The following is a 15547-nucleotide window of genomic DNA, read 5'->3' on the forward strand; positions in this document are numbered from 1 at the left end:
AACAAGGTTTATAGAGTACAAACAGAAGAAAGAGCACAAGCCAACATGTGGCTAACTGCTGAATGTTTAATTCTGAATAATGGGTAATTGGTGATTATATTTTCTTTGTACTTCAGTGTATTTTTTTTTAAAAAAACGTTTTTAAGAAAATAAAAGGCAATGTGATTTTCCCCTTTTTGTCTTTTCAGAAATGCCTTGCCTTGCAGAATATGATGATGGCGTATGGTACAGAGCAAAGATTGTTTCCATTGAAGAATTTAATCCTCTGGCTGTCCTGGTACAATTTGTTGATTATGGATCAACTGAAAAGCTGACAGCAAACAGGTTAAAAAAACAAAAAAGTAAACTTAGTTGAATTAGGATTCTTAGTTTTCTATTCTTTTTTTTTTTTAATAATTGAAAAGATTTTGCCTCTTTTTTAAAAGAAAAAAATCTATTTTAAAGCTACTTATATATTGGGAGTATTTTTTATCTAAAAGTCATTTTTTATTGTGGTAAAATATACATAACATAAAATTTACCATGTTAAAAAATAAAATTTAAAAAATTCTTAAAGAGAAAAAATTTACCACATTAGCCATTTTTAATACTTAAATAGTTAATTGGCATTAAGTATTCAGTGTTGTGCGACCATTGCTACTGTCCATTTTCAGGACCTTTTCATAACCCCAAATAGAAACTCTACCCCTCAGTAACATTCCATTCCCTTTCCCTCAGCTCCCGGTAACCCCTTTTCTACTCTCTGTATGAATTTGCTTACTTTAGGTTCTTCATCAAGTGTAATCATAAGTATTTGTCTTTTTATGTGGCTTATTTTACTTAGAATGATGTTTTCAGAGTTCATCCAATTGAAGCATGTGTCAGAATTTCATTACTTTTATGACTAAATAATATTTCGTTGTATGTATATACCACATTTTGTTTCTCTCTTCATCTGTTGATGGACACTTGGTCTGTGAATAATGCTGCTATGAACACTGACATACAAAGAGCCATTTTGAATGTCTGCTTTCAGCTGTTTGGGGGCATTATATACCTCAAAATGGAGTTGCGGGACCATATTGTAATTCTGTGTTTAACTTTTTCAAGAAATGCCAAAATTTTCCATAGTAGCTATAGTATTCATATTTCCACCAGCAACGCACAGGAGTTCCATTTTCTCCACATCCTTGCCGACACTGTTATTTTCCAAGTTTTGTTATTGTTGTTTGTGATACTTTTTAGTAGTGGTAAAATACACATATCATAAAATCTACCATCTTAACCATTTTTGGAAGTATAGTTAAGTAGTGTTAACTTTCCTTACATTGTTAGTGCAACCAATCTCCAGAACTCTCTTCATTTTGGAAAACTGAAAACCCTGTGCCTATTAAACGATCCCTCATTCCCTCTTCATCCAGCCCGTCAACCACTGTTCCGCTTTCCATCTCTATGAATTTGATTATTGTAGGTGTCTCATATGTCTTTTTGTAACTGGCTTATTTCACTTAGCATGATGTCAAGGTTCAACCATGTCATAGCATATGTTAGAATTTTCTTCTTTTTTAAGTCTGAATAATATTCCATCATACGTATATAACACATTTATCCATGCACCCATCAGTGGATACTTGGCTATTGTGAATGATGCTGTGAACATGGGTGTACAAATATCTCTCTTCATGACCCTGCTTTCAATATACTCAGCAGTGGAGTTGCTGGATAATATGCTTATTCTTAGTATCTGGAGGAACCACCACACTCCCCACAGTAGCATTCTACATTCCCACGCAATGTCCAAGTGTTCCAGTTCTTCTCTGTATCCTCACCAACACTTGTTATCTTCCGTTTTTGTTTGTTTTAATAGTAGCCATCCTAATGGGTATGAGGTGAAATCACACTGTGGCTTTGATTTGCATTTCCCTGATGATTACTGATGTTGAGCACCTTTTCATGTGCTTGTTGGCCATTTATCTCTCTTCCTTGGAGAAATGTCTTTTTTAGTGTGTGTTTTCTCTCATTCTGTACATTGCCTTTTCACTCTGATGATTGTATCAAAATTTAAGACTGCAAAGCGCACAATCAGAATTTTTCCTTCTGTTGCTTGTGCTTTTGGTGTCATATCCAAGAATCACTGCCAAATCCAACACCATTAACTTTTCCTCTAATTGTGACATTCCTAACATTTTAATTTAAGGATTTTCTTTTGTGACAGACTTTGTCAAATTCCTCTGCATCTTATGCAGTATCCAGCCCGAGCCATAAAGGTTCTCTTGGCAGGGTTTAAACCTCCCTTAAGAGATGTAGGAAAGGCAAGAATACCGTACTGTCCCAAGTGGAGCATGGAAGCATTGTGGGCTATGATAGACTGTCTTCAAGGAAAACAACTTTATGCTTCTTCCATGGTAAATATCTGTCTTCTTAATTAGCCAAAATACTTTCAAAGCTATTTCAAGGATCCCTGTTAACTTTCTAAAGTGCTTTTTATCTCTGCAGCTCTAGATGCAAAAATGCTTTAAAGCATTTGATGTTGTAAATACTATAGGATTAATTTTAAGGCTTGTTCAAGTGTCTTAGTTTATATTGTACAAACTTTTGATTAGCCCTGCAACGATATAAAATATCAGTGAGGTAGTGACTAAGATGAAAAATGATCAAGATGAGTATCCTATAATCAAAGAACTGATAATGAGGAAAACATGTAAACTACTAATACAATGTAGAATGAAATAAATGCTATAAAAAAGGTATAGGTATCTTTGGGGTGTGGGTGTGGGGAGAGAAGCAGGAGCGATGAGTTCCGTCTGGAGAGATCAGGGTAGGGTGTTTGAGCCCCTGCTTAGTAGGCACTCGAGTGCTTATTCAGTAAGGACGACTGGGAGAAAGTGACACTTAAGCTGCATCCTCAAGGTAGAAAAGACCAGCACGGGGATTCTGGTCAGAGTCGGAGAAAGGTTCAAATGGTGCTCATATCGTAACTGTACTGACTTCGAATGGTTTAATGCGGTAGACGCTGCATCAAGAGGTCCAGAAAAGAAAATCCACATCATGCTCGGTATAAATATGCTTTCTACTTGAGGCTTAGTCACAAAGGGGTGGCTCAAGGCGGTATCTGCTTGTAACCGTGTTTAATTTACTGCACAGCTGTTTTAACGTTGGACACTTATACAAAACGTCTCATTTCTAAGTCTTACGAAGTCCTCTGACTGACGGTACCGGTGGTGCCACAGCAGCCTCTCCAGGCGGGGGCACGTTCTCCGGTCCCCCCCTCCTCGCCACGGCTGTCGCTCTCCGGTCCCCCCCCTCCTCGCCACGGCTGTCGCTCTGCGGTCCCCACCCCCCTCCTCGCCACGGCTGTCGCTCTCCGGTCCCCCCTCCTCGCCACGGCTGTCGCTCTCCGGTCCCCCCTCTCCTCGCCACGGCTGTCGCTCTGCGGTCCCCCCCCTCCTCGCCACGGCTGTCGCTCTGCGGTCCCCACCCCCCTCCTCGCCACGGCTGTCGCTCTCCGGTCCCCACCCCCTCCTCGCCACGGCTGTCGCTCTCCGGTCCACCCCCTCCTCGCCACCGTTGTCGCTCTCCGGTCCCCCCCTCCTCGCCACGGCTGTCGCTCTCCGGTCCCCCCCCTCCTCGCCACGGCTGTCGCTCTCCGGTCCACCCTCCTCCTCGCCACGGCTGTCGCTCTCCGGTCCCCCCCTCCTCGCCACCGTTGTCGCTCTCCGGTCCACCCCCTCCTCGCCACGGCTGTCGCTCTCCGGTCCCCCCCCTCCTCGCCACGGCTGTCGCTCCCCGGTCCACCCTCCTCCTCGCCACGGCTGTCGCTCTCCGGTCCACCCCCTCCTCGCCACGGCTGTCGCTCTCCGGTCCCCCCCCTCCTCGCCACGGCTGTCGCTCCCCGGTCCACCCTCCTCCTCGCCACGGCTGTCGCTCTCCGGTCCACCCCCTCCTCGCCACGGCTGTCGCTCTCCGGTCCACCCTCCTCCTCGCCACGGCTGTCGCTCTCCGGTCCACCCCCTCCTCACCACGGTTGTCGCTCTCCGGTTCACCCTCCTCCTCGCCACCGTTGTTTCAGTCCAGTTCACCCTCCTCCTCACCACCGTTGTTTCAGTCCGGTTCACCCTCCTCCTCACCACGGTTGTCGCTCTCCGGTCCACCCTCCTCCTCACCACGGTTGTTTCAGTCCGGTTCACCCTCCTCCTCGCCACGGTTGTTTCAGTCCGGTTCACCCTCCTCCTCACCACCGTTGTTGCTCTCCGGTTCACCCTCCTCCTCACCACGGTTGTCGCTCTCCGGTCCACCCTCCTCCTCGCCACGGTTGTCGCTCTCCGGTCCACCCTCCTCCTCGCCACGGCTGTCGCTCTCCGGTCCACCCTCCTCCTCGCCACGGTTGTCGCTCTCCGGTCCACCCTCCTCCTCGCCACGGCTGTCGCTCTCCGGTTCACCCTCCTCCTCACCACGGTTGTCGCTCTCCGGTTCACCCTCCTCCTCGCCACCGTTGTTTCAGTCCAGTTCACCCTCCTCCTCACCACCGTTGTTTCAGTCCGGTTCACCCTCCTCCTCGCCACGGTTGTTTCAGTCCGGTTCACCCTCCTCCTCACCACGGTTGTTTCAGTCCGGTTCACCCTCCTCCTCACCACGGTTGTTGCTCTCCAGTTCACCCTCCTCCTCGCCACGGCTGTCGCTCTCCGGTCCACCCTCCTCCTCGCCACGGCTGTCGCTCTCCGGTTCACCCTCCTCCTCGCCACGGTTGTTTCAGTCCGGTTCACCCTCCTCCTCACCACGGTTGTTTCAGTCCGGTTCACCCTCCTCCTCACCACGGTTGTTTCAGTCCGGTTCACCCTCCTCCTCACCACCGTTGTTGCTCTCCGGTTCACCCTCCTCCTCACCACGGTTGTTTCAGTCCGGTTCACCCTCCTCCTCACCACGGTTGTTGCTCTCCAGTTCACCCTCCTCCTCGCCACGGTTGTCGCTCTCCGGTCCACCCTCCTCCTCGCCACGGCTGTCGCTCTCTGGTCCACCCTCCTCCTCGCCACGGTTGTCGCTCTCCGGTTCACCCTCCTCCTCGCCACGGCTGTCGCTCTCCGGTTCACCCTCCTCCTCACCACGGTTGTCGCTCTCCGGTTCACCCTCCTCCTCGCCACCGTTGTTTCAGTCCAGTTCACCCTCCTCCTCACCACCGTTGTTGCTCTCCGGTTCACCCTCCTCCTCACCACCGTTGTCGCTCTCCGGTTCACCCTCCTCCTCACCACCGTTGTTGCTCTCCGGTTCACCCTCCTCCTCACCACGGTTGTTTCAGTCCGGTTCACCCTCCTCCTCACCACGGTTGTTTCAGTCCGGTTCACCCTCCTCCTCACCACGGTTGTTTCAGTCCGGTTCACCCTCCTCCTCACCACGGTTGTCGCTCTCCGGTCCACCCTCCTCCTCACCACGGTTGTTTCAGTCCGGTTCACCCTCCTCCTCGCCACGGTTGTTTCAGTCCGGTTCACCCTCCTCCTCACCACGGTTGTTTCAGTCCGGTTCACCCTCCTCCTCACCACGGTTGTTGCTCTCCAGTTCACCCTCCTCCTCGCCACGGTTGTCGCTCTCCGGTCCACCCTCCTCCTCGCCACGGCTGTCGCTCTCCGGTTCACCCTCCTCCTCGCCACGGTTGTTTCAGTCCGGTTCACCCTCCTCCTCACCACCGTTGTTGCAGTCCGGTTCACCCCAGGCCTCACCACTGTTGTTTCAGTCCAGCTTGCCCTGATTTGGGGCATTTCTGATATATTGGCTGTGACAAGAATGAGCTCTTAATGAAGCAGTGCTATTACTAGAAAGTGCTTTTTGAAAACCTTTGTACATACCGTGTTCCTGTGTGTGCAGTGGTGTAAATAGCTTATGCAGGGTTTCTCTCAAGAAGCCAGTGAAAATAACAAATGTTCTTATAAATACCTGTGTATTCACCTCTATGAGTAACACTCAAAATTTGGTGACTGTATGCATAAAGGTATGCTTTATGTGTAGAATGTAAATGAATTTAACAGGGATGGTAGTATTTAAGCCCACTGGCTCAATCTAGGAAAACTTTGGGGAGAGTTACATTTTAAATAAAGTAAAAGATGGCAAGAATGGGACTTAGCAAGAAACCATCAAGATACCTTTTGAAAGTAACAGCGTATAAATTATAAATAAACTTAAGAGAATGCCTTGTCCCTCCTGCCAGTTGTAGGAGGAACAGGCAGCAAAGACATGATGGTGTTTTCTTGACACGTGTCTTTCTAATTTTAGGCTCAGGTACCAGAACAAATAGTGACATTATATGAAGATGAACGGTATCCAGTTCATATGTCATTAGTAGAAATGGGGCTTGCAGACCAAGATGAGTGATGTAAGTACCACGACTCCTTGTTCACCCTTACCGTCAGCCTACGGCATGTGACTGATGTAGCAGAGATTCATACTAAGTTGCCCTGAAAAGCACCTTTGGCCTTTCCTTGATTTGTCAAAGGAATGACAACAAAGCTCAACCGGAATCTCTCCTGTAGATCTCTCCTTCATGGGCCCTTCTTACCTGTTCAGTACCAGTAACAAAGAGGTTCCATAGCTATAAAAACGCTTGCTTGGAACGGCTGTCCTGACCATTCATGGTGCCAGATGGTTATGGGGGCAGGAGGAGAGCAGCAGAAAGCGGGCATATAAATAAGCACAGAACGCTGTGCGACACATGAGCACTACTGGACGGTCAGTGCCCTGATAACAAGGTTATGTAAAGTCCTTTGGTAAACAGCTCACTCTTTATCCATTCACATAAATGTAACGTGATTCAGTAACTGTATTTGAACCTTAAGCAAAGGTTTAAAAGAACACACCTTTTGTTTTTCAGGTTTACAGTACAGAGCATCTGTAGCAGCCCAGAAGAAAGTTTTCTGTTATATGTAGACCGTTTCAGGCTTATTTTTCTTGACTTGTTCTGCAATAGTGCGGGCCTTTTTTTTCTTTTCTTTACATATTGAACTGTTAGGAATTGTTCCAAAAAAGTTAATAAATATTTGCTTTCAAGTATTTACTTATTTCATTTTACTGTAATTTTTAAATGAAATATTTCAGGCACGTTAGAAAAAACATATTTAGTTCATTTTATAACTAATGCACATTCCGCTAAAGAAATAAGACATCATCAGCACAGTTGTAGGCCTCTGTTCTACCCTTCCCCAGTCACTGTTTCTTACAGAGGAGGTGAATACTGTGAATTTGGTGTTTATCATTCTTATATAGCTCTTTATAACTTTATTGTATATGCATGCATCCATAAATAAGACATAGTGTTGCTCTGTATATTTTTAAGTGTGTGCAGTCTCACACAATTACCTTTTTCCCCTAATTTCCACTATATAATGCATATTGGTATGCATAGCTCTATTTTATTCACTTTCACTGTTACATCCATCTGTGCATATAATTTATTCAGTTGTTAGATATTTAGGTCATTACCAGTTTTTTCTCAATTACAGATACTCTGCTGTACAACCCCTTACGCACCTGTGAGGGGTTTCCTAGTAAATATACTTTAGTGGAATTTAGTACTAGGTCATGAAGCAATTGCTTTCCAAAAAAGTGATTTTACCAGCTAATTCTACCATCAGTAGTCCAAGTTCCTTGCCAACATGTGGTGTGGCCAGACCATTGTTTGCCAGTTTATGACACTAATGTAAAAAGGTACCTCATTGTTGAAATATGCATTTACTGGTTTTAGTCAGTTTATTGCTTATTAATATCCTTTGTTTGTAATTACCTATTTTAACTAATAGGGATTCTTCATATATTCTGGTTACTAATCCTTTGTCAGATACGTGTTTCTTTTCCTAGGCTGTGACTTTACTCTCTTTTGTGGTATCTTTGGACAAACAGAAACTTCTGACTCATCAACCTTCTAAGGTTTGTGCTGTGTCTCATTTAAAAATCTTTCTCTGGGGAGCTCCCTGATGGTCTAGGGGTTAGGATTTGGCACTTACACTGCTGTGGCCTGGGTTCAGTCCCTGGTCTGGGAACTGAGATCCCCCAAGAGGTGCGGCACAGCCAAAAAATAATAATAATTAAAAAAACAAAATTTTAAAATCTTTCTCTATTCCTGAGGTAATATATATATAATTACTTATTTTCTTTGAAAAGTTTTAAACTTTTTTGTTACTCAGTTTTAAATCACTGGAATTATTAATACATGTGGCTTTTTAAGAACACTGAGTTACTGCCAGCACTACTGTCAGACTGCACTAAGTGACTAGACCAAACTTACTATGTAAATCTACTTGTAGGTGACTTGGCCCCCCTCTTCAAGGACATCTTGCTTCTGTCAGCCCCGTCTTACAGGTAATAAGGTCAAGGCACCTGTGGTCTATCAATCAGTTAACACTGGCTGGTCAGTTTTCACGCCCCGCCTTTCTCAGCTGTCACCCTCGTTACAACTGCTTTCTCCTCCTATGAGATTTATCTGCACTCATAGAATGAACTCTTCTGCCTGTTTTACTGTTTATTTGTACTCAGTCACTGTTTTAACTTCCAATTCTGTGAACTCTGTGGTAGCTAATGCTTTAATTTTAGTACTAATTGAGCACAGTAATATTTTGACTGGAGAAATCCTCTTACTCCTTCAGTAAACTTTCTGAGCAAGACCTTCATAGGACAGGTAGGCGGTGGGAAAATCTGTGATACTGTGTTTCTTGTACTTTTTGGCTCTCATAACCATCTCCAACCAATGAAAGCATCCACTTGTTAGAAGTCTATACTGGTTAGAACCGTAGAAAGACAAGGTAGGTGAACTAAAAATGAAAGCTGTCCCTGTGCACTTCAAACATTATGAAAAAAGGCATCAAGTTTTATATTCCAAACAATCTTTTCCATTTATATATACATTAAACCACAGAATCCACAAGAAATGGACATTTTTTTTAAAGAAGATCAAGTTAGTGTTATTTCATGATTAGCCACACACAAGGATCATGACAATTTTGTGTCCATTAGAACATTACCATCTTTGTCTTTAACTCTTACTCGACCATATGAATATTTGGTTTCTTGAAGACCGTTTGTATACACAGTTTTAACAGTGCCATCTGGATACTCCCGTCTCTTGAACTGGGCCGTATGTAGTTCTCTTTGGCCATTATTAAACTCTATGATTTTGTTGCCATCTCTGTAAATTTAAAGTAGAATTTAATTTCTTTATAAAAAAATGAAGTATACAGCAGGAGAACTCTGGCAGTTATTCCTTCTCCTAGATCATCCCTGGTCCTTATATAAGGTATAATTGGAACTCAACTTCTCAGCACAGAATGGCTTTTTCTGTTTTGGTTATTTCTCAAATTTTATATGAACACAATGGCTCTGTGCCACATACAAGTGTTAGAGAGCCAGTGCCCTATCAAGTGTGGCCCTAGGGTGTCAGCATCACCCGAGGGCTCATTAGAAACGCAAATTATTTGGCTGGGGCCCAGCAACCTGCTCTTGAACAGTCCCTCCAGGTGATTCTGGTACACCCTGAAGTTTGAGAACCACTGCTGTAAGTGAAAAACGGCAAAGTAATCCTGAATGAATTGCATATTTGAAAGCTGCTAAGAGAATAAAAGTGTTCATCACAAGAAAAATGTGTAAGTATGTGTAATGATGGATGTTAACTAGAATTCTGTGATCATCTTGCGATATATACAAATATCAGATCTTTGTTGTACACCTGAACCTAATGTTATCTGTCAGTTATACCTCCATTAAAACATGATAATCCTGAATGAATTAATAACATGGGATGTGCTTGAGTGTAGATGAAAAAAGACTTGCCATGAGTTAATACTTGAAGATGGATAGACGGATATGGGGACCTTTTCATATTATTTTCTTTCTACTACAGAAAATTTCAATCATACGAGTCAATTTTTTGAAAAGTTTCTAAAATCAAAGTATACTGTACACAGAAGAAATAAAGTTTGAGGAAAATCTTTAGTTGAGCACCAGATAAAGTTTCAGACCACATTAAGGGAGAAACACAGTCATGACCATGAGACGTTCCTACATTACTGCCAAGTTTATATCATAGAATTCAAGTTAATGGGTACTTAAACTGTTACACTCCAGGAGAGGAGGGTGAAACTAAAAATAGGACTCTCGATTTGACAAAACTCCACCAAGGTTTCAATTAAAATGGTGCTTATAAGATGCTCTTCACTGTGGATTGAAGAAGTTGACTCTAACTTCAAGAAATTTAACACTCAGAAGGATAAAGAAAGAAATTGTTGATTTTAAGGAATTGGCTTAGGGTGGCCAGAGGGGTAAAGTGCTTATGCTGGGACAGGGAGACCAAGATAATCAAAATACAGAGTCTGGTTATTGTTAAAAATTGACAGGGCAGCTTTCCTTCTTTGTATCTCGCTCACTGTTTTCAAATTTCACCAGACTGATTTCTAAACAAATACTTGCCATTCTCCTTTCGTGAAGTGCTGTTCAGACACCCTTTAGGTCTGTACGCTAGAGACTAACTAGACGTTACAATGCATTTATCTCAAACTCATCCTAAACTCCAGAATGCTGAAAACATGTCTTACCTGCTCTCAAATTCTGAACGCAGTGAAATGTTGAATGACTTAAACAAATGTTTTAAGATTTTTAAAATTCAACTGCTAATAAAAGTTGAAAACTAGAAAATCTAGAAACAAAACAGGTAACATACCGTTGCCCTCTGACAATTGTACCATCTGGGAAAATGCTTTCTTCTTGTCCATCAGCAAACAAGTTTTTGATAGTCTGATCAGGAAACGTGATTTCTTTTCTTCCATCTGGGAAATGTTTTTCTGTAGAAAAAGGAGTTACCATAAATATTTTATTTTTAAAGGAAAGGAAGAATGTAATAACTGATAGGGCACAGGTTTTCACCTATCTGTCCGCTTGAGAAATGTAAGACTTCCAGTCCTTCTGGGTACGTGGTGTGGGTGGTGTGTGTGGCTGCGTAGTAGTAGATCTGCAAAGACACAGAGTCAGCACCGCCTCCTCTTCAGAGGTGTTTACGCTACGGACAAAACACGCCCCTGGAAACCTACCACTCTCCCATCCGGCATGACCTGCTTGACGTCACCGTTGAAGAAAGTGACAGTGACCGTCTTTCCATCTGCACTCGCTTCTTTTCGGGTTCCATTTGGAAACAATATAACATGGCACCCATTCTTATAAACCTTTTCTATCTACAAAAAAAAAAAACAAAAAAACAGGACTATCAATATGTAAAACTTCCTGAGACCACACGACAAAAATATCCCTAATTCTTTTAAATTGCCTACTTTGAAATTTTTCATAATAAAAATTAAAACATTTCTCAGAGGGAGACAAATGTTAATAAGCTCATAATAATCAACTTCACTTATCTACACATCACTGTTCTTAGGTCACTCTTCCCCGAAAACAAACTTTTTAGTAGTTTTTTTTTCAAGCAAAGTGCAGACATCACTTCTCCTGTAAACATTTCAACAGATATCTCTAATGGAAGGATTTTTAACATAACCAAACCGTTATCATCCCTAATAAACTAATTCATTCCTTCATCATATCATAGCCATATTTTCCATAAATTCACACAAAGAAGGCCTTTTACAGTTTACTTGAATCAAGATCAAAACAAGATCCACACACACTTGATGTGTCTCTACCCTCAATTTCTAATGGTCCCTTTCCCCCTTTTTTAATGCCAACTGTTGAAGGAACTGGGTCACTGAATATGTAACGTTTCCCACACTCTGGATTTGGCTGATTGCTTTTCCGTTATGGTGTCATTAAACACGTTCCAATATCACTGTTTTTCCTTAAAAAAACCCAGTAGTTAGCTCTCGAGGCTTGATTAAATTCCAGCTGAACTACTCTGACGAGTACTTTTAGGTGCAGCAGTGGGCTTTGTATGGCAGCACATCCAGAAATCTAGTAAGTATGTGCTGCCTCCTGACCTCAGCACTGACTGGGTGGCATCACGAGATCCGTCAACCTTTCGTCTAAGGTTTTAGGAGCCACTGATGACTACCTATAGACCCTTCGTGTCATCGGAAATTGTAAACTGGTGATTCTCTAATTTTCTCATTCCTCTTCCATTCATTAGCTGCGATTCTTCTTCTAAAAAAGAAAACCTTCCCTCGTCAAACAATTTGTTATCCTAAAGTAGAGTTTGTACAGGAAGAGTCTAACAACTTACTTCTGACTGTTGGTCTTTGTTCTTCACTCATTCCTCAAGATTTGCAGTGAACTTTGGCCTTCTGATTTCTATTAAAGTGGATCAGAGTACTTGGAAAAGTACATGTTCTATAAACCTGAGGAAAAATTCCCTCATCACCTCCTCAGTAACCCTGTTTATGTTCCTCCTCTTGTCATTCACTTTTTAGCTGGAACACCCAGCCAGGCCGTTTTCCCACTCAAAACCTTTCCTAAGCACAAGAATAAAATTGTCAGGCCGGGGGTGGAGAGCAGCTGATCCAGGAAATATTTAAGGAAGCCTGCAGGAAGGGTAGGGCCGAGAACTGAGGTTTTCAAAAGTACCAAGGATTAATTACCAAGGCTTCTTAGCTATGTCTGGAGAAAGAACAAGAAGTTTAAGCAACTAGATTGTATTCCTCCTTTTGTTGCATCATCTCTAAATCAGAAATGGCAACTAAATGTATGCTGTCTATTGAGTATTTTCATAGGGTCCCAAGGTTCAAACCGAGTCATGTGCCAAGGTGCTAAGGTCTTCAGCCCCATCAAGTCTTGAAGATCATTTCAGAACCTAAGTGTTTCAACTCTATTTTAACCCATGTTCATTTTTTATAGTATTCATTGGTTTGAAAAAAAAGAAGTTTAACCTTTCCATCAGGATGGCTGATTTCTCCCTGAATTTCTTCTTTTCCTTCTTTTTCATCCTCTTCTTTACATTCAGGATCTGGAGAGTTCACTGGTTCAGGTGGCTCCCTGGGTAAGGCTATCTGTAAGGACAAGAGGCTCTCAGTCTGTCCTACATTACATGTAATAAAAAATCTCAAGCAGCTAAAACTTACACTTACTCCAAAAGCCAGATTCCACTATTATAGGATTCTAGTATGACTAGTATTTGGTGTTGTATAGAAAACATTTACAATGTTAAGTAAAAAGCTTCCTTTATAAATGGTTTAGAAACTTAAGCCAGTTAACCAGTCAACTTTAAGCCTGAATAATATGTTTTAATATATAAAAACAAAGAGATTTACTTGTCCCTTATCCGAATTGCCTAAATCACGAGACACAGACTTGGATCTTCGAGATGGATTGCCTGTTAGAATATAATTACCAGAGTTAGTTTTATTATTTAATTGAAAGTTTTAAGTTTATTCAATACTATGGTCAAACATCTCCTTAGTTCACTCTTCTTTTGTGAACTGCTATCCTTTACCCATTATTTAAGGAAGTCTTAGTACTTTTCTTTACTAATTCCTAGGAGTTCTTCACTGTATAAATTCAAATACTTATTCAAATACTTAAGTCCTGATGATCAAGAAAGGCAAAGTATCTGTTCTCTGAAAGTGTACAATCTGGAGAAAGGTGCTCAACTAACCTAATAGATGGACCCAAAGGTAGTTTGGAGACAATCACCAGGACTTTAATTAGAGGGTAGGAATGGGGTACAGATAATAGAAGCATCCAGGAATACACATAGAATTTGGCTTGAAAAAAAATAACTGGGTAATTATAATCTAAACCTAATGGCTGTGGTCTAAACTTTTTAGATCATGACCAACACACAAATCATGTACATGTTCATACATTATAAAATAAGCATGTGTGTGCATACACACAGACACCACCACCAACAAGAAAGTGACATTAAAAATACATTGAAGTTCTAATATTTTCTTCTTATATGCCAATGGATATTATAAACACTCCCAAATTTGAAGGGTTTCAAGCTCAAGTGCCAAGATCTGACTTAAATGTTAAACACTAGAATGGATGCTGGATGCTCCAGGGAAAATAGACTAGAGGAGAAGAACAGAGGCAGAGTCCAGTCAGGAGGCTGGTGGGTGACTATGGAGACGGCAGTGTTTGTACTGTGTCAAATCACTGACCCGTGGGTCCCAAACAGCTGAGTGCTAGCAATATCATATGGTTCAACCTACTTAATTCAGAAAATATCAACATCAGGATTAGTTTAGGGATTGATGGGAGTGGGGGGTAAGGATATAAGAAAAAACGGATCAAGGAGTGCACACAGATTTTGGCTAAATGAACACTTTCCTCCACCTCACAGGCACACAGAACCACAGTGCAGTGTGAGCTCCGTGTTACATCATCTCTAAATCTTACAACCAGCCTCCATAGAAAAGACTAACGGCCTCATTTTATAGGTGAGGAAATCAAAGCTGAGAGGCTAAACAACTTGCCAAGGTTGTCAACTAATAAAAGTCAAGTCAGAACCAGTATTCAAGCTCATCAAGCTTAATTCTCTCAGCTGTTTGTGAACGTCATGAACAAGCCCCTGAGCACATTCTTACTGGGAGGAACAGAGGGGAATGGGTGTCCACCACTGTGAGCACCTTATAAAATTACATGTAGCAATTATTTAATAAACAATGATGGAACAGCTAGATACTTTAGGAGTATATGTTTATGACCTCAGGACAGGTAAAGACTTAAGGCAAGAAGCACTACCCATAAAGGAATAAGGTGAAATTCAACTACATTAAAGAAATTTGGGAACTTTTAAAGGTGAAGTCAGCATCATGGTGGCTAAATCATTCCTCTTTCTTCTCCCTTAGTTAGACTCAAGTCAAAAAGGGAGAGGATGCAAATCAATAAAATTAGAAATGAAAAAGGAGAAATCACAACCGACACCACAGAAATACAAAGGATTATAAGAGACTACCACAAACAGCTATATGCCAATAAAATGGACAACCACGAAGAAATGGACAAATTCTTGGAAAGATACAATTTTCCAAGACTGAACCAGGAAGAATTAAAAAATATAAACAGACCTATCACAACAAATGAAATTGAAACTAATTAAAAATCTTCCAACCACAGCCGCATAGCACAGGGAGATCAGCTCAGTGCTTTGTGACCACCTAGAGGGGTGGGATAGGGAGGGAGGGTGGGAGGGAGGGAGACGCAAGAGGGAAGAGAGATGGGAACATGTGTATATGTATAACTGATTCACTTTGTTATAAAGCAGAAACTAACACACCATTGTAAAGCAATTATACTCCAATAAAGATGTAAAAAAAAAAAAAAAAATCCAACCAACAAAAGCCCAGGACCAGATGGCTTCACAGGCGAATTCCATCAATCATTTACAGAAGACCTAACACCCATCCTTCTCAAACTCTTCCAAAAAATTGCAGAGGGAGGGACACTCCCAAATTCGTTCTGCAAAGCCACCATCACCCTGACACCAAAACCAGAAAAAGATATCACAAAAAAAATTACAGACCAATATCACTGATGAATATAGACGCAAAAATCCTGAAAAAAAACTGGCAAATAGAATGCAACAACACATTAAAAGGATCATACACCATGATCAAGTGGGATTTATCCCAGGGATGCAAGGATTCTTCAGTAT

General features: G+C 42.1%; 2 protein-coding genes across 8 annotated transcripts in view; one reads left to right on the top strand and one right to left on the bottom strand.

Annotated features, from left to right (window-relative positions):
• The window catches only part of RNF17 (ring finger protein 17), a gene marked incomplete at its 5' end in the record, with an annotated part of 115303 nt that extends 108683 nt beyond the window's left edge, over positions 1-6620 (top strand). The window contains 3 exons of the mRNA XM_082602146.1: positions 189-324; positions 2195-2384; positions 6241-6620. Coding sequence (XP_082458272.1) covers positions 189-324; positions 2195-2384; positions 6241-6339 — 425 coding nt within the window. The 3' untranslated portion in view covers positions 6340-6620. The remainder of the gene's footprint in view (positions 1-188; positions 325-2194; positions 2385-6240) is intronic.
• Positions 5685-15547, bottom strand: part of CPAP (centrosome assembly and centriole elongation protein) — a 60422-nt gene continuing 50559 nt past the window's right edge. For 4 of the 7 annotated variants that reach the window (XR_014291776.1, XR_014291777.1, XR_014291778.1 and 1 more), the window contains 7 exons: positions 13197-13258; positions 12816-12935; positions 11037-11177; positions 10873-10957; positions 10670-10790; positions 6822-9142; positions 5687-5743 (listed from right to left, as the gene is read on the bottom strand). Coding sequence is in view for 1 of the 7 variants with exons in the window: in XM_082602578.1 (XP_082458704.1) it covers positions 8947-9142; positions 10670-10790; positions 10873-10957; positions 11037-11177; positions 12816-12935; positions 13197-13258 (725 nt within the window). In the remaining 6 variants the exon portion in view is untranslated. Of the gene's footprint in view, positions 5744-6740; positions 9143-10669; positions 10791-10872; positions 10958-11036; positions 11178-12815; positions 12936-13196; positions 13259-15547 lie in introns of those variants that run through there. The other 3 variants (XR_014291774.1, XR_014291775.1, XM_082602578.1) reach the window with 3 other exon arrangements.

The sequence above is a fragment of the Mesoplodon mirus genome, assembly GCF_964341445.2.
Source record: "Mesoplodon mirus genome assembly, chromosome: 17".
Classification (NCBI taxonomy): domain Eukaryota; kingdom Metazoa; phylum Chordata; class Mammalia; order Artiodactyla; family Ziphiidae; genus Mesoplodon; species Mesoplodon mirus.